This window comes from Mustela putorius, unplaced genomic scaffold (genome assembly GCF_011764305.1).
Source record: "Mustela putorius furo isolate JIRA1106 unplaced genomic scaffold, ASM1176430v1.1 tig00000129_pilon_pilon_pilon, whole genome shotgun sequence".
NCBI lineage: Eukaryota > Metazoa > Chordata > Mammalia > Carnivora > Mustelidae > Mustela > Mustela putorius.
Genome location: NW_025421290.1, coordinates 39089428 through 39117308, shown reverse-complemented (window position 1 = coordinate 39117308; position 27881 = coordinate 39089428). Strand labels below are relative to the sequence as shown.

General features: G+C 40.3%; 1 protein-coding gene across 7 annotated transcripts in view; it reads left to right on the top strand.

Moving 5' to 3' along the window:
- The window catches only part of LIN52 (lin-52 DREAM MuvB core complex component), a 140484-nt gene that overhangs the window by 39045 nt on the left and 73558 nt on the right, over nucleotides 1–27881 (top strand). Inside the window, exon 6 of one of the 7 annotated variants that reach the window (XM_004739285.3) lies at nucleotides 16428–16612. The exons of 5 other annotated variants lie outside the window; for them this stretch is intronic. In XM_004739285.3, the coding sequence (XP_004739342.1) occupies nucleotides 16428–16453 (26 nt within the window). In that variant the 3' untranslated portion in view covers nucleotides 16454–16612. Of the gene's footprint in view, nucleotides 1–3528; nucleotides 3960–16427; nucleotides 16613–27881 lie in introns of those variants that run through there. One more of the 7 variants, XM_045072392.1, reaches the window with a different exon arrangement.

Genomic DNA, 27881 nt, shown 5'->3' with positions numbered 1-27881 from the left:
ATTGTGTGCTTTCAGGGTACTGTGCTAGGTACCAAGGACTTAGCAGTAAATAAGAGAGATGGTTTCTGCTGTCACAGAGCTAACATTGTCGTAGAAAAGGCATTACACAAATAATTGTTTGCTGATAAATTGTTTTAAGCACAATGTGGGGCAGAGGTCAAGTGGGCCATGATCGTTCTCCTGAGGAAAAGATACTTAAGTATGAAGAATGAATTGGAGTTAATTGAGTGAAGGAAAGGGAAATGAGCTTTCTAGAAGGAATAGCAATTCTGGTTGTGGGAAGGAATACTATAGGGTCCTTGCAGAGCTGAAAGAAGGCTAATATGCCTGAAACAGACAGTGATGGCTGAAGTAGACAAAGGCTGGATCGTGTAAAACTTTCGGTTGTATTAAGGATTTTGGACATTATCCTAAGAACAGTGGGAAATCATTGAAGGGCTTAAGCAAGCAATATTCAGCATCTGGCCACGTAGAGAATGGTATGGAGGGCGGCAAGAGGAACCAGGGACACCAAGTAGGAGGTCATTGCAATAGCCAAGACTGTGATGCTTAGAACTGATGCCTAGAGGCCAGGGAGGGAGATCACGGAGTTTGATAGTGATTTAGGACAAAGTCTTGATGGATTTGCTCTGCAACATGAAAAAGGAGAGGGAGTTGTCAGCAAAGAGTCCCAGATTTCTCCCCTGATCAGGTAAATCAGTGGCATGTAAAGAACATTGGAAAGCCTTCTGATTTTGGCTGAGATGGAATAGCAGGGACTAGATTCATTTCTAGTCCCACCTGGAACAATTTTTAATGACAAAATATATGAAACAGTGGTTTTAGGACACTGACAGCAGGCAACAAAAAACAGGGGTCTCTGAGATAGGTAGTAAATGAGATGAGCCCCATGATTGTCCCAGCTTACTGCTTCCAGAGTTTTCAAGATGTGGTTTAGGGAGGGGGATCCCAGGCAGACTGGCTAACTTCCTGACTTGAAGAAACAGAGCCAAGAGTCTGGAGAAACCAAGGCAGCTGGCGTTCACGGGACAGAGTTCCAGAAAGGAGAAGGCTGCACAGAGAGAGAATCCTGGAAATCTGCAGAGGGCCCTCTTAGAGGCTCCAGCTGAGTACCAATCAGCACATTCATGGGAGGAAACTACTTGAGGCTGAAGAGAGTACTACCATCTGAAGGGGTTAGGGCCAACAGTGGCTAACACCACAATCCAGGACTAGTGAGTGCCTAGTCCCACCAGCCAGACTGGGAAAAGCTCATCATTCACAGGACTCAGAAGGGTTTTGCCTTAGTTGTGGTGAATACATTTGTCGGAACTTCCCACATTGTACATTTCAAGTATGTGCAGCTCATATATGAATTATATCTCACCAAACTTCTAAAAAATAACAATGGAAGAAAAACAGATTTGCCAGAAAAGATGATGAGTTTGGTTTTTGACTCGGGGTTTGGCTTTCGATGTTAATTGGAGACATTGTGTAGGCAGTTGAATGTGTGGATGAGCGAGGTAGTTTTGTCAGGTGGTAGAGGCGGTTTGGAATGGAGTGAGGAATGAGTGGAAGATAGGAAATGTAAATAATGCTTTCAGAGCTCAGCAGTTTAGAGGAAGAGAAGGTGGTTGCTCAAGGGAGAAGTGGAGTCAAAGTGTTTTGTTTGCTGTTAGACAGTAGACTTGTTTGTGTTTAAATTCCAGTGGCAAAGATGGGAGACACAGGTGAAAAGTGGTGAAGTATAAGTAAGCATCCTGGGAAGGAGGGGCCAGGGTTTAGAACACAAGTGTGCTGGCCTTATGTTGGAAGGGAGAGCCACTGTGTCGTAAGCAGAAGATGGGGAGAACAGGTGATGGTGCAGGTCTGTGCATCGGTGGAAAGACGGGGGAGTACCTGTGTGTTACATCAGAGCGTTTCCTTTTCTGTACCTCTTCAATTTAAATTGAATAAACATATCAGCAAGTGAAGAAGTAAGTAAATATGCTTTTAATGTGAACAGCCACCAAAACTCCAACATGATTTAGGAATTAAGTTGTTTATTCTTGGGGTGCCTGGGTGGCTTAGTTGGTGAAGCGTCCAACTCTTGATTTCTGCTCAGGTCATGATGTCAGGGTTGTGAGATCAAGCCTCGTGTTGGGTTCTGTGCTGGACGTGGAATCTGCTTAAGATTCTCTCTCCTGGGGTGCCTGGGTGGCTCAGTGGGTTGGGCCTCTGCCTGATTCAGGGTCCCGGGATCCAGCCCCACATCCGGCTTTCTGCTCGGTGGGGGGCCTGCTTTCCCCCTCCCCCTGCTTCTCTGCCTACTTGTGACCTCTCTCTCTGTGTCAAATAAATAAAATCTTAAAAAAAAAAAAAAAAAAAAAAAGATTCTCTCTCCTCTTCTACCCCTACCCGTTAAAAAAAAAAAGTTGTTTATTCTTAAGGACACTGGTTTCTTCTTTGCCTACCCAGGCCATCCTACAACAAACAATCAGCCCAGATCCTGTCCCCCATAATCCAGTGTGTTTTGTTAAATACCACACTTGTGCTTTTCCTGGGTTCTGGCAATCTTAAATATATTCCTGTTGTCAGCTTGGAATTCCTAAATGCAGGAGTGTTTCTAATTGAGATTTGGAGGATAACCAAGAATAAGAATTGTTTGTATTTACAAAGTGACTTACTTAAGAAGTGGACAGTGTTCTGGTCTTAAAGATCTTAGTTTGTGGTTTCTTACGCTCTTCAAAATAACATCTAATGTGGGGAAAATAGGTTCTAAAATGTAAATGCCCTGCTGGGTTTTCTTTAGGATAAAAACGGTCATATAGCATTGTAGAGGAATGAGAAATGGTGTGTGAAATGCTTAGCAAAGGTCTAAGTAAAGAAAGTACATGTCATCCTAATGATGTAGCTGTATACACAGTTAGACGTCTGACCAGAGACTGTGAGAACCAGAGATACTGCTTATCTAACTGAAAATAATTATTAAAGCTGCAGAGGGTTTTTTTGTAATTTTTTTTTTTTAAGATTTTATTTACTTATTAGAGAGTGTGGAAGAGAGGGACAGAGGGAGAGAGATAAGCAGACTCCTTGAGACCCTGGAATCAAGACCTGGGCAAAGACAGACACTTAACTGACTGAGCCACCCAGGCACCCCTGTAGTGTGTATTTTTAAAAGTTAAATATGAACTTTATTTTTTTTTTTACCATTATAAAACAACACATATTCATTAGAGAAAATATAAAGAAAGCAAAAATCCAACAAAATCACAGTGTCCCAAAATGGTGGTCACTTTTAACATTTTAGTAAACATTCTTCCAAGTCATCCAAACATCTCTAAGAAATATTATAGTCATGTATGTACACACACAGACACGTATGCTTATAAATAGAAATTTTACATGCCTGGCATCATGCTATTCTTGTTCTGTAACCTGCTTTTTCAGCTTAGTTCATTGTGGACATCTTTCAGTGTCTGTGAAAACATAGTAAAATCATTAGTTTTATGACTATGCAGAATACCGTTAGTTAGTTATTTACCTAATATTTTGTTAGTTCTCTCTTAGTGGACATTCAGGTTGTTTCCAGTGTTTCACCAAAGGAACTCATGCTGCAGTGAGCATCTTTTGCGAGATCAAAGTGAATGGCGCATTTAACATTTTTTTATGCATATGGACAACGTGACCTCCACACTTGTCCAAATAATATTTCTGAGAGTAGTGAATGAAAGCACTGTATTCCTCCAACTTAGCCAACACTGGATATTGTTAAACTTTTTAATATTCGCCCATTTTATAGAAAAATTATGTTTCAGTATTTTTTACATGCATTTCTTTGATCTCTAATAAAGTTGTGTTTATTGGTCACATGTTTTCCTCTTTTATGAATTTCCTGTTATCATACTTATCTATGTTTCTGTTGGTGTCAGGTTCCCATTTTTGAAGATTTTATTTATTTATTTGACAGAGATCACAAGTAGGAAGAGAGGCAGGCAGAGAGAGAGGGTGAGGCAGGCTCCCTGCTGAGCAGAGAGCCTGATGTGTGGGGCCTGGTGGATTATGACCTGAGCTGAAGGCAGAGCGTTTAACCCACTGAGCCACCTGGGTGCCCCAGCTTCCCATTTTTTAAGGGGAGGAAACTGAGGTCTAAAGAAGTGAAGTGACTTTCTCATGGTCAGCCAGCAATTTAGGGAGAGATTCGGTAATCATAGCATGCTGGAGCTGGAGGGGGATTTTAGACATCAGTGAGTCCCAGCCCCCTAATGTTACAGATGCAGAGACAGGCCTAAAGATATTAGGTGGCTTGACTAAGGACAGCTACACAGCTCAGTAATGACAGAACCAGGAATTTGAATCATGTGTCATGAAGAAGAGGAGGCAAGTACCATTTTTGAGCCTGCTGTGTTTCTTACATGTTTTCTCATTTAATTCTCATTATTATTTTAATATAGTTGACGCTTGAATAATGCAGGGGTTGGGGCGCCGAACCCTCCTGTGCAGGCAAAATCCTCATAGAACTTTCGACTCCCACAAAACTTAATTACTAATGACCAATTTTTGACCTGAAACCTTAACCAATAACATAAAGAGTTCATTAACAGATATTTTATATGTTATATTTAAATACTGTAGCCTTAACAATAAAATAAACAGGGAAAACAAAATGTTATTAAGGAAATCATAAGGAAGCAAAAATACATTTATAGTACTGTACTGTATTTGCCAAAAAGATATCTACAGTAAAAGTATAGTTTAAACTCGTGTTGTCCCAGGGTCAGCTGTACTCCCATTTGAACAGATGAGGTGACCAAAGTTCTTCTGTTCAGAGAGCTTCAGGGATTTGTCCAGTCACACACCTAGTTATCCACAAACCTGGACTGGAATTCAAGTCTTCTCATGCTTAATCCAGGGATATCATTTGCCTCATAAAGTTATAACAGTAGACATTTTTCTTGACTTCACTTAAATATTCATTTGATAACATATGATTTGCCTCTTGAGAACTTATAAAACCATGAGAGACTATGGACTCTGAAAAACAATCTGAGGGGTTTGAAGTGGTGGTGGGGGGGGACCAGGTGGTGGGTATTGGAGAGGGAACGGATTGCATGGAGCACTGGGTGTGGTGCAAAAATAATGAATACTGTTATGCTGAAAATAAATTTTAAAAAATGTAGTAACAAGAAAAAAAAATACTCTGCCTCTAGGGGCGCCTGGGTGGCTCAGATGTTAAGCATCTGCCCTTGGCTCAGATCATGATCTCCAGGTCCTGTGACTGAGCCCAGCATCCATTCAGCCCAGCAGGAAGTCTGCTTCTCCCTGTCTGCCTCTCTCCCTGTTTTTGTTCTTTCACTGTCTCAAACAAACAAATAAATAAATCTTTAAACAAACAAACAAAAACTCTGCCTTTAACAGTTCTTATTTGATACTGGATACCAACCAACCACTTAGGAACTAATTAAGGAGCTTTTCATTATAAGCAAAAACAGATCAGAGACCTCTGGGTGGCTCAGTCTGTTAAGCATTGGACTCTGTTTCAATTCAGGTCATGATCTCGGGTTCTTGGAATCAAGTCCCACCTCAGCTCTGAGCTCTACAAGGAGTTGGCTGAAGTTTCTTTCTCCCTTACCCTGTGCCCCTCCCCGAGTGCTCACTCTCTCTCTCTCTCAAGTAAATAAATAAGTCTTTTTTTTTTTTTAAGATTTTTTATTTTATTTATTTGACAGAGAGACATCACAAGTAGGCAGAGAGGCAGGCAGAGAGAGAGAGAGGAGGAAGCAGGCTCCCTGCTGAGCAGAGAGCCCGACGCGAGCCTCGATCCCAGGACCCCGAGATCATGACCTGAGCCGAAGGCAGCGGCTTAACCCACTGAGCCACCCAGGCGCCCCAGTAAATAAATAAGTCCTAAAAAAAAAAAAAAAAAAAGGAAAAAGAAAGGCAAAAACAGACCAGAGTCCATGTCTTACGGCTTATGGGTGAATAGATTTGCGATCCATGAGCTAGATATAACCCAAGTTTTTTATGGTAGAGATGTCTGGGTTGAAATTCTCAGTATTTCCTTAGGACCATCTTTAGTCCATAAAGAGTAAAATCTTAACATGTAAAATGAAAATGACATGTGTATTCTCTGAAGTGTAAAATGAAATCATCAAGGGGTCAATAGGAACAAAATCGAAACCATGTCAGTTACATCCTCCGTATCTCAAAAAAAAAAAAAAGTGCCTGTTAACGTTCATTTCTTGACAGGTCTCAGAATTTCAAAATCATATTAGAGCTAATTTGGTTGAAGCTTCATCCTGCAGAGATGTACAGAGATTAGTATTGACTTTGCTGTCACTTTGCTGACACTGTTGGTTTGCTTCACTTGTGTAGAAGTTAGTTGGTAAAAATATGTGTTCTGCATTTCTACTTTCCAGAGAGGTCTTGTAAATGTTTGGGTTGATGTTTTTTAAACCTGCTAGTTTCATCTAACTCATTTGGGGAGAAATGAAAGAGTGTAGCATCTGATAGAATCCTCTTTTTTTTCCCCTTTACAGGGGATTTTATAGGATTATAAAATAGGGGGGCCAACAATTAACTCATATTATTCTAATCTTTAATCACGGGGCTCTGATAAGTTGCATTATGTAAGAAATAGACATTATTTCTTTGATATTTTTTTCTGATTTACTTTCTTGGCGTAAGAGTTACACATTGATTAGTACTTACAGATTGTAGTAAAGTCAAGGGTTTTTGTTTCATTTTGCCTTTTTTTGTTTTTTCCCTTTTGTTTTTTCCTCCCCTCCTGTAGCTTTTGTGAATTAAAAAATCAAGGTTGACTGGTTTAGGGCAGTGATATGGTTTAGCTGCACCACGTTTCTGCCCATGCCAAGATGGCCTTTAGCTCAGTCCACTCCTGAAAAACAAGTATCACCAGAAGTAATTCTTATTCTAGTATCAAACGTAACAGTCCTTTAAAATCTCCTTTGGAATGTTGAAAAGAAATCAAATGAAACCTTCAGAATGGTTATTTATTGGGGAAGAAGAAGCCTCCAATTTCATTCACCCATTGTAGCTCCACTTTCTCATTTTAATGCTCAGTCCACAGTGGTGATGGTAAGAGATGGCAGTGGAAGAAGGGACATCACCTTTCCATTTATTGCTTGTTGCAATTTGGCCTGTTTACAGACAGAACTGCTCTGGGGGTTCTTCCAGTAGAGAGCGAAGGAAATCAAGAGAGCAGGGAGAAATCAGCATTTACACATGACCTGTGAATTGGCTAATTTTTAACCCACAGTTAGTTAAGAAATGATTACAGCCTGAGGAGTCATGACCTCAACTTTTCATCAGCTCCATTGGATTGTGCCTCAGTTTGGAAATGAAGGAGGTATGCGGGAAGTTTTAATTGTACCTGTGTGATTTATCCCTAGTCAGCTCTTTAATTTCTTCTGGCTGTCTGAGGTTTCCGACATGCTGTAAATTTCCCCAACTTTTTCATTATCTGCAATTTCTTTATGACTCGTGAATCGGAGTGGAGAGAGAGTATGGATTTACAGCGGAGATAAACATGTCCATAAAGTCTGTATCTGTGTCAGTAATTGTACTGCTGTCAGTGACTGTCCTGTTTTACAGGCCTCTCTTGGGAAAGGAACAGGCTTCACTACCAGCCACACTGAAATGCTTGCTTTGATTTGCATTAACTTGCTGGGAGATTAGGTAGGAATGGTGGGATAGAAATTGATACTGGACTTTGGCCTCTCTTGTTTATTTGTTTAAAGTCAGATGACATTGTGTTGGATAACTGTGTATTGAAGATAGACCATGGACAATACTCACTTCCTAAGTGAGATGCAACTTGATTGAGATGGTAGATGTGAAAAAAATGTCTTCGAACTTCTTGTTATGTATTGCCTTTAAGATGACTTCCATTTTCTATCACCGTTGATAAGTAAACTTTCTATTTTCCTTTTGTTAGCCCCCCCCATGATTTATTTATTTATTTACTTGACAGAGATAAAGAGAGAGCACAAGTAGGCAGAGAGGCAGGTAGAGAGAGAGGGGAATGCAGGCTCCCCGCTGAGCGGAGAGCCCGATGCGGGGCTTGATCCCAGGACCCTGAGACCATGACCTGAGCTGAAGGCAGAGGCTTAACCCACTGAGCCACCCAGGTGCCCTTCCTTTCATCAGTTTTAAAGCACAGTATTTCTCTTTCAGAACATTCATTCCTCAAGTGGGGCCAGCTGGCGTTTTGGCGATGATTCCATCTGCCATGTCTTAATTCTCAGTTCTTAACGGCTCTTTGCTGATTGCTTGAAGTGGGGTGCCCTCAACCATTTGCTGTGAGAAAGGAAGTCTTAAATCATAGAGAAATTCTTAATATTCCGTCTTTAAAGACCCTTCAGGATTTGTCTAGTATTTTCTTAGAGGAATTGTGAAAGAAACCAAAGAGAAGTCCTTTAAAAATAGATGGAGAAGCAAACACACATATTTTTCTTCTAGTGCGTTTTGTATTGGAGCACATCCCTCAAGAATCAGAACTGTCCTTGCATACCCTGAACCTTCTGCGGGGCAGTTTAAAAGGATAGCAGGTGACAGTACAGTTTAACAAAGAGAGGATAAGATGCAGCATGAATCTCGACCCTCAGTCAGCCCACGCATCTAAGTAATATGGAGAGTTATCTAGTTGATTTTTCCGTACCTTTAACTTCTCTTCCTTCTTCTGCTTGCATTCTTTTTGCCATCTTTCTACCAGTAGATGGGAGAGGGAAGATTAAAGGAGAAGATATGATACAAAATTGTTTGGCTTCTTTCCAGAAGCTGCAGTGAAAAGTATGGCTAGAGAAAATTGTGGCTAAAATGAAATGTGAAATTATCTGTGGTTTTAATTCTCTATGTCTCCTGTTGCCATAATAGAGTTTCTTCTGACTCAGCAAGGGATAAACTACTTTCTTTGGGTGAGAGGAGTAAGCCACTCAGGCCCCTTATTTGTCAGTCAGACCTTGACCTTTTTTAGAATAGGAACCTGCTCCGCACTCATTTTCTTCCTTCCCATCACACCAAGCAGTGTTCCTCACAGAGTCAGTGACATTTTTAACCTAATTCTAGTTTGGGAAACTTCTGGCATGTGGCTTCCTAGGTCTGATTTAACAAACATACATGATAACCTAAAAATGACCAAACAAACGAAACCCCGAGATGTCTTCTAAACTTGGTGTTGTAACTTCTGGTTTTGTTTTATGAACTTAAAAAGTTTTCTTTAATGAATGCCTTATTGGAAGTGCTCAGCATTCATTTTGATGTAGACCTTCATTTTTTCTTTTGTCTTTTATCCATTTTATGCAATCTGGTTGTCTGCACACATTTGGACTAGGTTAAGGAGTTTCATCTATATGCCTGCTCACTTGGTCGAAAGAATGAGAAGTCTCGGCCTGATTATAGAAATAAGCCTTCTGATTTCTCAGGTGAAAGGCTTGTTATTACTATGACTATCCCCTCTCAGAAAATAGTTTTGGAGGTGGGGAGAGTATAGTATTCTAGCTTTGCAAGGGAAGCACTTTTCTTCTGGTTGGAGGGAAAAGAGTTTATGGTTTTCTGCTTCTCTTTCTGCTGCCATCAGCTGTCAAATTCAGGAAAAACAAGGGTCTAATTAGTCAACAGTATCTCAGTGTTGGAGAATAATAGCATGAACAAAGAAAAGAGCAACACAATAAAACATTATTTGAATATGAATTTGTGTACCTGTTATTTGCTGAATGGCTCCACAGCAGGAATTGATGACTTTGTATTAAAGGGTTAATAAATGTAGGCACCAGACAATGATTCCTGAACGTGTCTCCAGACTAAAAAACGACAGGCAGTTCTTCCTCACTTTCCTCAATCAGGCTGAGAATGGAACCCAAGAGTAGCCAGGCTTGAAACTAAAGGGAGGGCTCGAGTATTGATCTGTTAACTGCTTGTAGAAGAGACCCTTCTTGAGTGAAAAATCCTCAAGTGGTGTTTTACTTTTTAAGATCTCAGACTTCCTTGGCTCGTATAGATTAAAAAGTGTATTTCAGATTTCCAAGTAAAAGAATATTAATGCCACAAATAGGTCAAGAAAGAAGCTTCCTTTCACTAACTGAAGAAGATATGTCATTAAGCCTTTTTTTCTTCCACAGTTCTTTTTATGAAAACACATTTTAAATACCCCGTGAACCTCTCACTGCCACACGTATGTATATGTATATATGTATGCATATACATGTACAAAAATATGTGTACTTTTAAAAATATTTATTTTTTAAGTTTCTCCTTGAACTGTTTGGACATAGTTTCATGCATCAGGCACTTTACCCCTCAATACTTCAGAACACATTTCCTAAGAATAAGGACAGTTTCAGGGGCACCTGCGTGACTGACTCAGTGGGTTAAAGCCTCTGCCTTCAGCTCAGGTCATGATCTCAGGGTCCTGGGATTGAGCCCCGCATCAGTCTCCATGCCTGCTTCTCCCTCTCCTTCTGCCTGCCTCTCTGCCTACTTGTGATCTCTGTCAAATAAATAAAATCTTTAAAAAAACAAAAAGAATAAGGACAGTTTCCTACATAATAATACTATAAGTATTTTTTAAAGATTTATTTGTTTATTTATTAGAGAGAGGGAGAGATGGGGTGCCTGGGTGTCTCAGCTAAGAGTCTGCCTTTGGCTGAGGTCATGATCTCAGGGTCTGGGATTGAGCCCCACATTGGGCTCCCTGCTTGGTGGGGAGACTGCTTCTCCCTCTTACCCTCCCCCTTTGCACACACGCTCTTTCTCTCTTACTCACTCACTCAAATAAATAGATGAAATCTTTTAAAAGAGAGAGACAGGGAGAGAGAGGGCAGGAACAAGGGGTTGGGGGGGAGAGAAGAGGAAAGAGGGAGAAGCAGACTCCCTGCTGAGTGGGGAGCCTGACGTGGGGCTCGATCCCAGGACCCCAGGATAATGACCTGAGCTGAAGGCAGACACTTAACCGACTGAGCCACCCAGGTGCTCCAACAATACTGTAACTATTATGTCTAACAATAATTGCAAAATATCTAATATCCTTTCACATTCAAAATTCCTGTTATTCCTAAAAATCTTGTGTAGCTTAAAAAAAAAAAAAAGATTTTATTATTTATTTATTTAATCATCTGAGTGAGAGAGAGAGAGAATGAGTGAGCAGGGGGAGGAGCAAAGGGAGAGGAACAAGCAGACTCTGAGCTCAGCGCAGAGCCTGATGTGGGGTTCAATCACATGGCTCTGAGATTGTAACCTGAGCTGAAATCGAGAGTCGGGCACGTAACTGACTGAGGTAACGTGCTCTTTTTTTAAAACCAAGATCCAGTCAAGATTCAGGCATTGCAAATGTCAGTACATTCTTTTTTTTTTTTTTTTTAATTTTTTATTTATTTATTTGACAGAGAGAGATCACAAGCAGACAGAGAGGCAGGCAGAGAGAGAGAGAGAGAGAGGGAAGCAGGCTCCCCGCTGAGCAGAGAGCCCGATGCGGGCCTCGATCCCAGGACCCTGAGATCATGATCCGAGCTGAAGGCAGCGGCTCAACCCACTGAGCCACCCAGGCGCCCCATTCTTTTTTTTTTTTTTAATGATTTTTTAATTTATTCATTTGAGAGAGAGATTGAGAGCGAGAGCACAAGCAGGCTGAGGGAGGTAAGAGGGAGAGGGAGAAGCAGACTCCCTGCTGAGCAGGGAACCCCATACAGGGTTCCACCCCAGGACCCCAGGATCATGACCTGAGCCAAAGGCAGACGCTTAACCGTGTCAGTACATTCTTGATAGGAGATAGAGCTGCACACCAGCTCTTTTAATAAATATTTACCAGTTTTTTCTTATGGTGAACATATATTTACTCAAATGACTATCCTTTTCCACTAGAATATTGAGTTTCAAGTTCTCTCTCTCCAACAAGCCTGTTTTATCAAGCTTCTTCAATCTGTTTCTGGTATTCTCCCCTTCTCCTAACCAAATTAGCTGTAGAATTGTTCTCTCGCCAATAACTACTCCACTCTGAAGTCAGAGTAATATTTTTGGAACATGTTGGACATGTGGGTTCATTCCTTTCTTAAAACCCATCAATGGCTTCTCATTGCTCTTAAGAAAAAATAAGAAATTTTCACTTGGCCTTACTGCTCTGCATGATCTGGCGTTTCTCACACCATGCTCGTCTCATGCCATGCTTCCCTCTCTGACTATGGATTCTACAAATTCCTCAAGAGGGAAAAATGAGTTAAAGAATCTGGGGAGCACCTTTTGGAAGAGATGAAACTTGAAGTAGGACTTCATGGCTAGTATTTGCATATGGGAGGGAGGAAGACACTTCAGACCGGAAGCAGGTTTTAATATGGATTGGTTAGAGTACTGGAAACATGGTGTTATGGAAGGCCTGAAGGACCAAGCTGGGGAATCATTTTCAGAAGCCTGATAGCTACCTCCAGGGAGAATTGAAGGGTGTGGTGATGGGTGGGAGGGACTAGCTAGGACCCTGTTGCAATCCAAGAATGCAGTGCTGCTTGTACTAGATAGGACAGAGTGAATGCAAGAGAGAGGGCGGTTGAGAGATCTTTGGAGGGAAAAGTAGATATGAAACTGTAACAGACTGGAAGGACACAGAGTCAAAATTATTTTAAGATGTGAAGCCCCTGTGACCAGGAGAATACAATTTAGGGTGGAAGTGGGGTGAAAAGTGTTAAGGGGTCACTGAAATGAATTGCTCAAACATCTGTCAGTATTATTGGCTCAAAAATTGTGGCTATCATGTCTGTTAGTTAGGTTGAGGTTCAGCTGTAACATGTAACAAGAAATCAAGAGTAATTGTGGCTTACACAGAGCAGAACTCTTTTTTTTCCACAAAAAGGAAGGCTTGAGGTAGGTTGTGCACATCACTTATTTTCCTTTAAGCAGCTTCCTGGAAGTGCCAAAGAACTTCATCATCTGGACCAACCTAGCTGCGAAAGAATGTCATCTTTTATTCAGGGCTGTAATATTGCTGGCTAAAAATCAGGGGTTTTGTTAATAATGAAGAGGGGGATAATAGGTTGGGATAAGCAATCAATATCCCCTGCTGCAGGTAACAGGAAGCCTGTGCAAAGAGCAATGATGGGTCCGTAGAAGTAGAAGAATGTGAGGTGATGGTTATGTTGCAAAAACTCAGAATTAGTGAGTTTAGAGGTGCATGGATGGTTGTTAATCTGTGAATTAGACTTCATGCTTATACCTTATTGATTATGTTGTGTGGATTATAAATAAAAGTAAGGGATTGATTTTCTTTACCATATGGTATGTTTGGTATTCCAAAAGTCAGTAAATGCATACCCAGTGAGTCCTTTTAAGAGATCTTGCAGACCTTTTTTTAGGGGGTGGGAGCTATTTTTCTAAGGAATTAAAATCTCAACTTAAAAAAAAACTTTTGGGAGACAAACCAATAAAAAATGATCTACTTTTACTAACTGACCCCTTTTTTTAATGGTCAGCTAATTAATATTTATACCTACTCAGCAGGTTCTGGTTAGATATTTTTAGTTATGAAGTAAAACATTTCGGCTCTCTGATTTCTATGTATTTATCAAAACAGATTCTAAGAGATTTTTTAAAATTATTTTAGTAAAATTCTCTTTTATGCAGTTAGCCTGGACTAAACAGCAGTGAATCCAAGGCTAATTTTTATTTTCACTGTATCTCACATAGCCTTCATTATAATAGGGTATCAGTGTTATTGAGTCAATGGTTCAATTATTTCTGAAGCCCAATATGATGTAGGCTCTGGAAATATTTAGAAGTTAAAAGCAGTCTTCATTGTTGAACATAATCAAATTTGCTTTATAGCCAAAAAAAACCTTTAATGTCTTTTATTAAAATATAATTATAATTAACTTCATATTATTGATATAATAAGCTATTTTTACAATGATTTTATTGCTAGTTTTAACAAAAACTAGCCCCCAGAATACTTTTTGGCAAACGCATGAAAATAGTTTCATTTAGAAACATTTGTTTAAAATAACGCAAAATGCCAAATCAGTCTTTCAGGTTTATGCTATTGAAAATGGTAAACAAAAACAAAAACATGGGTGCCTGGCTGGCTCAGTCGTTAAGCCTCTGCCTTCGGCTCAGGTCATGATCCCAGGATCCTGGGATCGAGTCCCGCATCGGGCTCCCTGCTCAGCGGGGAGTCTGCTTCTCCCTCTCCCACTTCCCCTGCTGTGTTCCCTCTCTCGCTGTGTCTCTGTCAAATAAGTAAATGAAATCTTTAAAAAAGAAAGAAAAGAAAAAACCGCATGGCATTTTACTTAATAGTTAAAGATGACTTCTTTACTTTCCTTATAGCACTTCGTCTCCTGCAGAATGTGTATGATTTCGCACTGCTTCTGGTGCCTGGATTCTCATCCTTTCAATAGGATCAATATTAAGCCAGCCTTCTTTACCTCCTCCATCCATATTAAACCTGTCTTGGAAAGAGTCTGTTTATTGGATAATATAGCTACATCAGGGCTCTATGACAATATCTTTTGCTGCCTAATTAACTCAGGAGCATTAGAACAAGATAAAAATGCCCTAAAGCCTCTTATCTGATGTCTGGTGAAACCTTCTGAAAGCGGGAGTACCATTAGTTTATGTTAGAAATCAAATGGCTCTCTCCCGTGCAGGAAGTACTGATTAAACCTGAAGGGTCCCTGGAGGACTCTGCAGCTGTCACAGGGGTGGTGGCTGTCCCTCACCGAAAGAGAAATCTGGGCCAGAGGTCCCAGTGGGGTGGTGCTTTAAGAATTAGCACGTGGCTGCCCCAGCTGTTCTGCTTTGCCTAATGAATTGTTTTACAAGAAGAGGCTGGGTATTGTCATCACGAGCTGCCTTCCTTAGAGACCGGAGCAGGCCAAATAATAAGTAATGTTAGTGATGGTAATTGAAATGTGATGGCTCTCCCGGGATCTTCACGGCCCTGGAGCTGGTTGGCACTTGTGGATTGTCTTTCCTACCAGGGCCCTTTTGAAGTGTGCCTGCCTTTCTTTCTTTCGGTTCCCGTGTTACATAATAATGTGTGAATTTTCTTCTCTTCCTCCCCACCGTAGAAATTCATTGACAGAAGCAGTCTTAGGAACATTGCAGTAGCTTTAAGTACAAATAGAACAGGCAGTAGCTTTAAGTACAAATAGAACAGCTCTGACTTTTTTTTTTTTCTTTTTTGGTGCAAAATGGTGGTTTTATTAAAGCATGGGCACAGGACCCACGGGCAGGAAGAGCTGCTGCCCCGGGACTGTGACGGGCAACTGATTATATACTTTGCGGGTGGGGGAAGTAATGACAAAAGGAAGTTCTGAAAGGATTTTCATGTACAGCTTTGACTTTCAAATTATCAACACTGCAAGAGTAAAGAAGAGCTACCACATACCCTTAGTCTCTTGAAGACTACTGCGGAGATCTCTCTAGGCTTTAAAGGAATGCTTTACTTTTTTTTTTTTTAATATTTCTTTAAAATTTGATGATTATTTCAGAGAGTGGGCAGGGGCGGGGAGAGGGAGAAGAAAGAGAGAATCTCAAGCAGATTCCCCACTGAACGTGGAGTATGGGGCTTGATCCCACCACCCTGAGATCATGCCCTGAGCTGAAACCAAGACTTGGATGCTGAACCGACTGAGCCACCCGGGTGCCCCTAAAGACCACCCTAAAGGAACATTTAAACTTACACAAATAACTCACACTCTTAATTTAAAATTCTTTAAAATAGCATAGTAGGACATAAAGTGAAAAGTAAAAGCCTTGCTTGCTGAACTTACTGGACATTTTCTATGCATAATCAGGTTTATATGTTACCACATACAGATGAGATCACAATATATGAACTGTTTTGTGACTTGCTTTTTTACCCCACAGTGTAGCTTAGGTATCTTTCCACAGTGATCTAGATAGACCTACCTCATTGTTTCCCAGTTGCTGTATAAAATTTTATTGTATTGATGTGCCAGTTGTAGACTCTTACTAGATAGTTTGACCTGGACCTGTGAGTGGATGCTTATTGTGCGAATTGGTTGCACTCATGGATTTGTATTCTGTGGCGCACCCTTTTACCTCCGTGATTTTACTTTCTTTAGGAATGTTCCGAGACCTTTAAAATAGGAAACAGTGGAGATAAAACTTTTGGGGAGGGGTAGTGTGAGTCTTGTCATACCACCAGCTGGACATTGTGTAGTGATATGTACCTACTGCGTGTCTTAAATTCTTTGCTTAGTCCAGATAGGTGGGGAAAACAAATAGCCCTTAATGGATGTTGTCTTCAGGCATTAACCAGAGGCTTCCTCTCAAGTTGAATGAGTGTTCTCTCCCTAATTTTCTACTTCAGAAGTTCCAAGTATCAAGTTATGAATGCATTAATGGACTCGGGAAATGATTTGTCAGCACGTGAAAATGAGGACTTGGGTTTCTTGTGTTAACAGCTTGGCTAACAAAGCAAGTTTATACCTTGTGAACTTTAGGGGCCTTGCTGGGAGTGGCAGTGTGATGAATGAAGCAAAGCAATTTTCCAGGAGCATTTCAGGTCAGTGATGGGAGAAATCACTTGTCTTCTCAGGCAAACTAATTTTAGTTGCATCTGTCTTCAGTAGGATCTATGCAGATAGAGTGATAGAAATTGTTACTTCCAACAAAAATAGGAACATTATATGTCTTTTTAAAAAAGATTTTATTTATTTATTTGACAGAGAGAGAGATAGCAAGAGAGGGAACACAAGCATGGGGAGTGAGAGAGGGAGAAGCAGGCTTCCCACTGAGCAGGGAGCCTAATGTGGGACTCGATCTCAGGATCCTGGGATCATAACCTGAGTCGAAAGCAGATGCTTATTGACTCAGGCACCCAGGCGCCCCACATTATACGTCTTTTAACTCAAAGCCCTTTAGATTCATTCTCTCAATACTTCAAAGGTCTGATTTGCCCAATCATTATTGAAAAGATGTCATACTGATAAGTTGTGAGATGCCAGCTAGTTTTTTTTTTTTTTAAGATTTTATTTATTTGGCAGACAGATCACAAGTAGGCAGAGAGGCAGGCAGAGAAGGTGGGGGGGGTGGGAAGCAGGCCCCCTGCTGAGCAGAGAGCCCAATGTGGGGCTCAATCCTGGGACCCTGGGATCATGACCTGAGCTGATGGCAGAGGCTTTAACCCACTGAGCCACTCGGGCACCCCAGATGCCAACTAGTTTTGTTTCCAATTTCTCCCGTGTTATTTTCCTCTCCTTGATGCATTTGAATTGATGCACAGTGCTTAACTTAATAATTGGAGGCTATAATATTTTTTAAGATTTTAAAAAAATTTTATTTATTTATTTGAGAGAGAGAGACAGATAGTGACAGAGATAGCAAGAGAGAGATCACAAGCAGGGAGGAGAGGGAGAAGCAGGCTCCCCTCTGAGCAGGGAGCCTAACGTGGGACTCTATCCCAGGACCCTGGGATTATGACCTGAGCCGAAGGCAGATGCTTGACCTACTGAGCCACCCGGGCGCCCCTGGAGGCTATTATTAGTAACAATTCCTATTTACCTCTTGTCTCAGCATTCAGCAGATTCTTGAGACAACATGGGTATATTGGGGATTTCAGTGGCTTTTGTGGGGTATTGGAGATTCTTTAGACCTGTGCTCTTCAAAATACTAGCCACTAGCTGCGTATAGCTGTTAAAGTTAAATTAATTAAAATAAAATAAAATAAATTTAATTCCTGAGTCATACTTGTAAATGCTTAGTAGCCACATATGTCTAGTGGCTTCCATATTGAACAGCATAGACAGAGAACATTTCCAGTAGATAGCACTACTCTGAAGGTTGACGAACTTGGCCCATGGCCTGTTTTTGTATTCCCTATGAACTAAGAATGGTTTTTACTTTTTAAAGGGTCATTGAAATAAAACAACAACAACAAAAACAGAAAATATGAGACAGAGACTGATTGTGGCCTGCAAAGCCTCATGTATTTATTACTTAGCCCTTTATAGGAAAAGTTTGCTGACCCTTGGACCTGTGCCTACTTCGCTTAATAACATTTCAGCTTTCTGGTAAGTTAAGGTTAGGGGTTTCCCTACACCATCAGAAGATTGTGAATCTATTAAGCATGACAGGCCAATTTAGGAGTAAAGGATTTTTTACTATAGATAAACCATGGAATGAGTCAAATCTTATACAAATCAGTTCCCTGGAGCTAGCACAAGAGGGATGAGCTTTGAAATAGGAAAAGTTCTCAGGGCACCTGGGTGGCTCAGTAGGTTAAAGCCTCTGCTTTCAGCTCAGGTCATGATCCCAGGGTCCTGGTATTGAGCCCCACATCGGGCTCTCTGCTCAGCAGGGGCCTGCTTCCCCCTCTCTGTCTCTGCCTGCCTCCCTGTCTACTTGTGATCTCTGTCTGTCGAATAAATAAATAAATAAATCTTAGAAATTGGAAAAGTTCTTTGTAGTATAAATGATCAACTTGCAACAGCTTTGTGAATAATACCTAATGTAACAGAACATCATTCTGATTTTATACACTATTTTGTGATTTTTAAGTATTCTGTCCTCCCATCTTGCTCTGAAAGAAATTGAATGAGTGCATTTCAGCAGATGTACTTGACCTTTCAACAAAAAATTTGCCATGAAGATTTTTAACTGTTCAGTTGTTGTTGTTGTTTTTTTTTTAAAGATTTTATTTATTTGACAGAGAGAAATCACAAGTAGATGGAGAGGCAGGCAGAGAGAGAGGAAGGGAAGCAGGCTCCCTGCTGAGCAGAGAGCCCGATGCGGGACTCGATCCCAGGACCCTGAGATCACGACCTGAACCAAAGTCAGCGGCTTAACCCACTGAGCCACCCAGGCGCCCCTAACTGTTCAGTTGTTTTTAACTGCCAAATTATTTCAGCCAATCTCTCCTAGGAAGAATGAGGCAAAAAGATTCTTCTGCTGGTAGTCTCAACATCTAAGAGATAATCTTCCTTTGCCAAATGTAGCTAACAGTTTCTCACTAAATGTAAAGCTTATGAAATCTGCTTATAAAAGTGAGCATCTGGCACTTCTGTGGTAATTAGAGTCAACTTGTTGCCATCAAGATAGAACCTTGATATTCATGAAGGAAGTTTGTAATTTCCCAGGTTTGTGCTAACCCGTAGCGTATTATTTTTCCTCTAAAATGTAGTTAGGTACATTTGAAAAAAATTTAAGTTCTCCATCTGGGTTTTTGATGTAAATTAGTTCATAATTAGAAATAACTAAAGTAGGGATGCCTGGGTGGCTCAGTTGGTTGGGCAGCTGCCTTCGGCTCAGGTCATGATCCTATCATCCTGGGATCGAGTCCCGCATCGGGCTCCTTGCTCAGCGGGAGCCTGCTTCTCCCTCTGCCTCTGCTGCCACTCTGCCTGCCTGTGTGCGCTCGCTCTCTTTCTCTCTCTGACAAATAAATAAATAAAATCTTCAAAAAAAAAAAAGTAACTAAAGTAATTCCCCCACTAAAATGTTATACTATAATATATTGAATTATTAGTACAAACATTAATTTGAACTTCCCTGAATCTTCAGATTTAACATAGTGGTGTCCCAATTATTATGGACTATGTGGTGAGATCGTGAAATATACTGAACCCCCAAAAAAGTTAAATTGCAACATTAGCTTTGCAGAAAGAGGCAAGCAGTAGAGGAGATACAGGGAGAGAATTGTGAGGCAGTATTTTGAGAGGGAACCGTCATGAAGTGATAGAGTCTTTCTAAAGAACAGTAAGAATAGTAGCTGTGTTGTGCTTTTATTCCGTGGTACAAAATCAGTGAAAATTTTAATACGCAAAAGTTTTATTCATTTATCATAATTGGTTATGGTTTCAATCAGCAAATTTCCCATGGTAGAACTTTGACTAAATTTATGAAAACCCCCCCAAATTTTTTCTAGTCTTTCAGCTCCATCCTCTTTGCCATTCTTTTTTTGAAAGAAAACATTAACTTTTTAAGTTTATTTTTTAGTAATCTCTACACCCAGTGTGGGGCTTGAGCTCACGACCCCAAGATCAAGGAGTCCGTGTTCTTCTGACTGAGCCAGCCAGGTGTCCCCTCTTTGCCAGGTCATTTCTCATTCTTGCTCTTTCAGTTGTCCCGTGTACTTTTATGTGTGCCCTCCAAACCTTTGTCACCCTCTTGTCTCACTGATATTAATAGTATTGCTTGTGAAAATAATCTCCTTGAAGTCCTACACTACCCTCTTCTCTAAGGGATGCCAGTAAGCATCCAAAGATTGCCCAGTCTCCAGTAAGAGATTCCATAACATTTCTTATATTACCAAGAATGTACCTCTACTAAAGCTGGTGTAATCAAGTTTGAGATCTTTGTCCATGACATTTTATGATGCCAGGCAAAGTATGGCAAGGTCATATACCTTGGGTTTGTATTTTACACCCAGTAGAAAAGTCAGAAACATTAAGAAGAAGGAGCATCACCTTGAGATTTAAAGTTGCAAACCATAGCCATTTAGGTTCGTCCATGTTGAGGAGAACCTGGAATTCAGGCTTTGGAGAAATTAGATATTTCTGTTTCTGACATGAAGTATTTATAAGACCTACCTTCCAAAAGTTGCCCAGTATCTGAGGTTCTTTTATTGACCTATCCATATCTGGAATATAATTTTTTTTATGTCCTGAGATTCTCAGATTAGTAGGGCAGACTTTATTTTTTGCATAATGTCTGCACATTGCTACAAAGTAGGTAAGATAGCCTGACCTTAAACTCCAAACAGCTATAAGGATATCTGGGCATCTGGGTTTTTCACCACTGAATTTCCAACACTTCTTATAATTGGTACATGATAAATATCTGTTGTCTAATAGATCCTGTTTTGATTTATTTACAAAGGCATTTTCTTTTCATATCCATGTTAAAAAACTTTTTTTTTTTGAAGATTTTATTTATTTAGGGTCACCTGTGTGGTTCAGTGGGTTAAACTGCTGCTTTAGGCTCAAGTCACAATCCCAGGATTCTGGGATTGAGCCCCATATTGTGATCCTTACTCAGCAGGGAGCCTGCTTCTCCCTCTCCCTCTCCATGCCACTCCCTCTGCTTGTGCTCTCTCTGTGTCAAATATATAAATAAAATTTTAAAAAGATTTTAGGCTGTCAGGGAGGCTCAGTTGGTTGGGAGACTCCCTTCAGCTCAGGTCATGATCCTGGAGTCCTGGGATAGAGTCCCATATCGGGCTTCCAGCTCAGTGAGGATCTGCTTCTCCCTCTGACCCTCTACCCTCTCATGCTCGCTCGCTTGCGTGCTCTCTCTCTCTCTCTCTCTCTGAAATAAATAAATAAATAATCTTTTAAAAATATTTTGTTTATTTACTTCAGAGAAAGAGAGAGAACATAGACAGGGAGAAGGAGAGAATCTCAAGCAGACTCCCAGCTGAGCACAGAGCCTGATGCAGAGCTGGATCTCATGACCTTGAGATCATGACCAGGGCTGCAATCAAGAGTTGGACGCTTAACTGAGTGAGCCACCCAGGTGCACCAAACAATTTCTTGTTATGACTGGTAACTCTTTTTATGAAACTTTTAACTTCACATCTTCTCCCAAATCACGTTGTGGTCATGAGTCCTGTGTTTCCTGTATCATCCTCACTGCCTTTTCAGCTTTCATTTTCCTCTTTTCTGATGAATATTCTTGGTAAAACTTGATGCACTTTCTAAAACATTCCCATACACTGCTGGATATGTGATGGAACTATTTGTGTTATAGATCTGAGACAGCCTCAAGAAATGTGTCTGTCTTTTGGGGTACCTGGATGGCTCAGTGAGTTAAGCATCTACCTTCAGCTCAGGTCATAATCCCAGTGTCCCAGGATCGAGTCCCACATCAGGCTCCTTGCTCAGTGGGGAGTCCGCTTCTCCCTCTACCCCTGCTTGTGATCTCTCTCTCTCCCAAATAAATAAATAAAATATTTTAAAAAAACAAACAAGCGAACAAACAACAAATAAAAGATATATCCATCTTTTATTCCAAATCTGTAGAAACTTCTCATCCTCTCCAGTTGCTGTTGTATTATCTTTACTATGTGTAAAAGTACCACTAAGGAACATCACAGCCTCAGTGGGATGCTGGTGGTGAGTGGACTGCTAGGCTCACTAACTAGTTGAATGATTTGTTCTTTAGTTTGTATTGTTTGGATTAGTTCCTCAGGAAAATTGCAAGTAAACTCCTGTGTTATTTTTTTTTAAGATTTTTAAATTTTTATTTATTTATTTGACAGAGATCACAAGTAGGCAGAGAGGCAGGCAGAGAGAGAGGTAGAAGCAGGCTCCCTGCTGAGCACAGAGCCCCTGTGGGGCTCGATCCCAGGACCCTGAGATCATGACCTGAGCCGAAGGCAGAGGCTTTAACCCACTGAGCCACCCAGGTGTCCCAAACTCTCGTGTTATATTAACTTTCATGCCTTTATAGCTGAAATCCCACAGATATGAAATACTTGGACTCATATACTGATAGCAGTTATGAATTGTTTAGAATAACTTGTTTTCTTCCTTAAATAGAAATTATAGTAAAATTCAATTCTTGTATAATGGAACTATTCAGTATTGTATATAATGCTGCAGTCTGATTTTTGGGGGAATATTTTATAACACTGTTAGAAGAAAAATAAATGGTTTTTGCACAAATGAGATCTAATAATTATTTAAATTAATAATTCTGTCCTTTGAGATTATATTCGATTCGTTTTTATTGTTCACCACCAGTGTGTGAAATGAATATATGCAAAAATGGTCTGTTATCACCTACATTTGCTTTGGTGTTTGGAGGGTGCAAGCAGTGAGGAGATCCCAGTTTGCATGGTTAACTTTGTAAGGACTATGGATCCGTCCAAATGTAGGAACTACCCTGTACTTTATTTAGGTCAGGAATGAAGCTGGTTTTGCACATATTAACAAGGAAATTCCTAAAGTCACATGAAAATACAAGAGAACCAGAATAGCTAAAATATCTGTAAAAAGAACAAAGTTGAAGGACTCATAGTCTCATACAAAACTACAGTAATCAAGACAGTGTGGTATCAGTATATAGGTATCTTTATAGATTAACAGAATTTAAAATTCAGAAACCCTCATATTTATAGTCAATTTTTGACAGGGGTGTCAGATCATTCAATGGGTAGGAAATAGTCTCTTTAATAGATGATGCTGGGGGGCCCCTGGGTGGATCAGTGGGTTAAATAAAGCCTCTGCCTTTGGCTCGGGTCATGATTCCAGGGTCCTGGGATCGAGCCCTGCATTGGACTCTCTGCTCGGCAGGGAGCCTGCTTCCTCCTGTTCCTCCTACTTCCTTCTGCCTGCCTCTCTGCCTACTTATGATCTCTCTCTGTCAAATAAATAAATAAATAATCTTTAAAAACATGATGCTGGGAAAACACAATATCTATATACAAGAACCCCAAATTGAACCCCCATGTTATACTATATACAGCTGTTCTTTCAGAAATCCAGTATAGACCTAAATGTAAGAGCTGAAACTATAAAATAAAAAGTCTTAGAAGAAAACATAAGCATAAATCTTTATGACCTTAGTAGACAGTGGTTTCTTACATATGATTCCAAAAACACAAGCAGAAAAAGGAAATTAAAAATTGGACCTCATCAAAATGTAAAAGTTTTGTGCTTCAGAGACACCATTAAGAAAGTGAGGAGGCATGGGGCACCTGACTGGCTCAGTTGGTAGAGCATACGACTCTTGATCTTTGGATTGTGAATTCAGGCCCCTTGTTGGATGTAGAGTTTGGTGTGGGGGTGGGGGTTAATTGAAAACATGGCTCACAGAATGGGAGAGAACTTTTGCAAATCATTTCTATATTGTTTGATAAGAGGCTTATATCCAGACTATATAAGGAACTCATATGATTCAACAATAAAAAGACAGCCCAATTTTTAAGGTGGGCAAAGGATTTAAACAGACATTTCTCCGAAGATATATAGATGGCCAATAGGCACATGCAAAGATACTCAACATTAATCAATAGGAAATGCAAATCAAAATCATGAGATACCACTGCATACCCACTGCCATGACTATAATGAAAAAAGATGGACAATAACAAGTGTTGACAAGGATGTGGAGAAATTTGACCCCTTGCACACTATTTTTGGGAATGTCAAAATGGTGCAGCCATTATGAAAAATAGCATGGTATTTCATCAGAATATTAAAAATAGAATTACCATATGATCCAGCAATTCCACTTCTGGGTATATACCCAAAAGAATTGAAAGCGGGGATTTGGACAGATATTTGTACACTCATGTTCATAGCAGCATTTGAAATTGCCAAGAGGTAGAAACAACCCAAGTGTCCATTGATGGATGAATGGATAAACAAAATGTGGTATGTACATGCAGTGGGATAGTATTCAGCATCAAAACGAAGGAAAATCTAACAGGTGCTGCAACATGATGATCTTGAGGATATGCTAAGGAAAATAAGCCAGCCACAAAAAGACAAATAATGTATGATTCTACTTATATGCAGTACCTAGAGTAGTCAGAGTCACAGAGGCAAAAAGTGGAATGGTGGTTGCCAAGGGCCAGGGAAGGGAGGGAGGGAGAATGGGAGTTATTTCATAGATACAGTTTCAATTTTGCAAGAGGAGAGAAGTCTGAACATAGGTTGCACAACAATATCAATATGCTAATGCCACTGAAATGTACACTTAAAAATGGTTAAGATGGTGGAACACCTCAGAGGCTCAGTCGGTTAAGCGTCTGCCTTCGGCTCAGGTCATGATTTCAGGGTCCTGGGATTGAGTCCCGCATCTGGCTCCTTGCTTAGCAGGGAGCCTGCTTCTCCTGTCTGCCTGCTCTGCCTGTTCTGCCTGCAGCTCCGTGCTTCTGCTCTTTCTCTCTGACAAATAAATAAGTAAAATATATTTTTTTTAATGGTTGGGGCGCCGGGGTGGCTCAGTGGGTTAGGCCTCTGCCTTCGGCTCAGGTCGTGATCTCAGGGTCCTGGGGTCAAGTCTCACACCAGGCTCTCTGCTCGGTGGGGAGCCTGCTCCCTCCTCTCTCTCTCTCTCTTTCTCTGCCTGCCTTTCTGCCTACTTGTGATCTCTCCGTGTCAAATAAATAAATAAAATATTAAAAAAAAACAAAATAAAAAAATGGTTAATATGGTGAAATGTGTGTTATGTGTATTTTACCACAGTTTAAAGGGGGGATGGCAAATTTATGATATCTGAATTATATTTCAATTTTCAAACAAATCATATGAGAAAAAGAAGAAAAGAAAGATATGAAACCAGTCCAGGAAGCCCAAAAGGATTTGAGGAAGTCCATTATATGCCTGTTACACAGCATTTATTCATTCAGGAGAAAAACTTCCCCTTTCCAAAGCAATGAAATTATTTTTTGTTTTAATGTCAACATGACTTTACAAAAAAAATATTTTATTTTATTTCTTTTCAGTGTTCCAGAATTCATTGTTTATGCACCACACTCAGTGCTCTGTGCAAGATACAGATGTAGTGAAAAGAAGGGCCATCTGTACCCCCCCAAAAATCTTTTAAATATAACAGAAAACATAAGCTAGAGGCATTTCTAATTAAGAAATGATAAATAATGAAAAAAGAAAAAAAAATAATGAAAAAAGACCAGCAGATAGGATTCAGGTGTTGTTAATGCTATTACCTGATTATCATGGTAAGCCAGAGAAGGTAAAGCTATCCTGAAATTTTATTTTGTTCTCTTACCACTTTTCAAGATGGTAGGAAGGGAGTGCATGCTCAGTTCAGTTCACAGGAGGGAGCATTTTCCCTCCTGTGCCCACCCTTCCTGCAGCTGTCCTTATGAGGGGCGGGATGCACAGGCTATGTACCAAATGCCATTGTGAAGCACATGCCCGGAGATATTTTTATTGATCCAAATCATCTAGCATTCACCAAAGGCAGGACTTGGACACTAATTAGGAAAGGTTGTTAGAAAAGAAAAGGCAGGGGCGCTAGGGTGGCTCAGTTGTTAAGTGTCTGCCTTTGGCTCACGTTATGATCCCAAGGTCCTGGGATTGAGCCCCACGTCAGGCTCCCTGCTCAGTGGGGACCCTGCTTCTCCTCTCCTGCTTCCCCTGCTTGGGTTCCCTCTCTCACTGTTTCTCTGTCAAATAAATAAATAAAATCTTAAAAAAGAAAAGGAAAGTCAGTTTCCAACACCATTCCATCTGTCCACTTGACTGATACAAATCAGAGTTGAATCCAGTCTGTGTTTCTGAAGGTCTTTTTTGACGTATAATGATTTTTGTATTCTACTCCCTTCAATTCTTGAATGAGTCTTTTTTTTTTCTTTTTTAAAGATTTTATTTATTTATTTGTCAGAGAGAGAGAGTGCGCACAAGCAGACAGAGTGGCAGGTAGAGGCAGAGAGAGAAGCAGGCTCCCCACCAAGCAAGGAGCCTGATGCAGGACTCGATCCCAGGACCTAGGATCATGACCTGAGCCGAAGGCAGCGGCTTAACCCATGGAGCCACTCACGCGTCCCTTGAATGAGTCTTTTCTACCCCTCCTTTTCTTTTATTCTTTCCCAGAGTAGATTTGAAATAATCTCTTGATCATCATTGTTACTTACTGTAACATCTGACTCTACTAAGGGTTCTCATCTGTTTCTTAGGATTTATATATTATAAAAAATAAACATTTATTAATGGCCTTCTGTGAAAAGCAATGTGCTAGACCCTGGATGTCAAAAACACATAAACTCTTCTATTTATAATTTGATTAGGGTGACAAGACAAATATGTAAAAAGATCACAGTACAAAAGAGCATGTACTGATTGTCACTTGAATACCATAGAAGTTCAGAAATAAGGGCTTATAGTGGGTTGATGAAGATGGTTGGATAGAGTCTTTAAAAAAAAAATTTAAACTGGAATGAAAAATAAATTTTACTTATTTTTTAAAAGATTTTATTTATTTGAGAGAGTAGAGGGAGAAGCAGACTCCCCACTGAGCAGGGAGCTGGATGTGGAGCTCTATCCCAGGACTCTGGTATCATGATCCGAACTAAAGACAGATGTTTAACTAACTGAGCCACTCAGGTGCCCCAAGAAATAAATTTTATATATTATCATTGGCAAATTGGTTTCCTCCACAGTGCTAAGAGTCCATGTAAAATGTAACATTCCATTTAACAGTTACTATTTACTTAACCTGCACAAGTCCTCTTTTCTCATACTCATTTCCCTCACCGGCAGCCCAGATTTGCTTAGGACAGTAAAAGGCATTGCCTAGTTGTCTCCTTGTTTACATATGGACAAGTAATTAAGTAGGGAGGCAAAGTGACCTTATATCATAATTTGGCCACTGGAGCCATGCAGTTGCCTCTATCGGTTTTCTCTGTTTCTCTATCGGTTTTCTCTGTTTAGCCTGTAAACTGATAACAAAGAGAGAAGAAAGTAGCCACTGTCAGAGGGTGAGTTTGACCTGCACTTTGACAATGATTTTGATTATTTCTGCTTTCTATGTTGAATGGATTTACTACCCATCAGAGTCTCAAAGACCCTTAATTTAAAAAATACATCGATTTTTTTTTTTAAGTCTTCTACATGCTGACTGTTACCTCCTTATGACATGTGGTAATGATTTCTGAATTTTCATTAGGCACAACTCATTGTTGAAGCACTGAAGCAATTGGTTACCTTTGCAGCTAATTCTTGATTACATAAACAAGAGTCCTTTAAAAAGATTAGCCAGAACAGTTTTTTAAACCCGCAGCAACACTGGTGTGTATCAGATCTGACTTCTGTCAGTATACTTGGACCCATGACTACAGTGTTTTATTACCCTTGGCTACATTAGGACACATCCCTACAAGACCACTTTTGTAGCAGATTTTTTTTTTTAAAGATTTTATTTGACAGAGATCACAAGTAGGCAGAGAGGCAGGCGGGGTGGGGGGAAGCAGGCTCCCCACTGAGCTG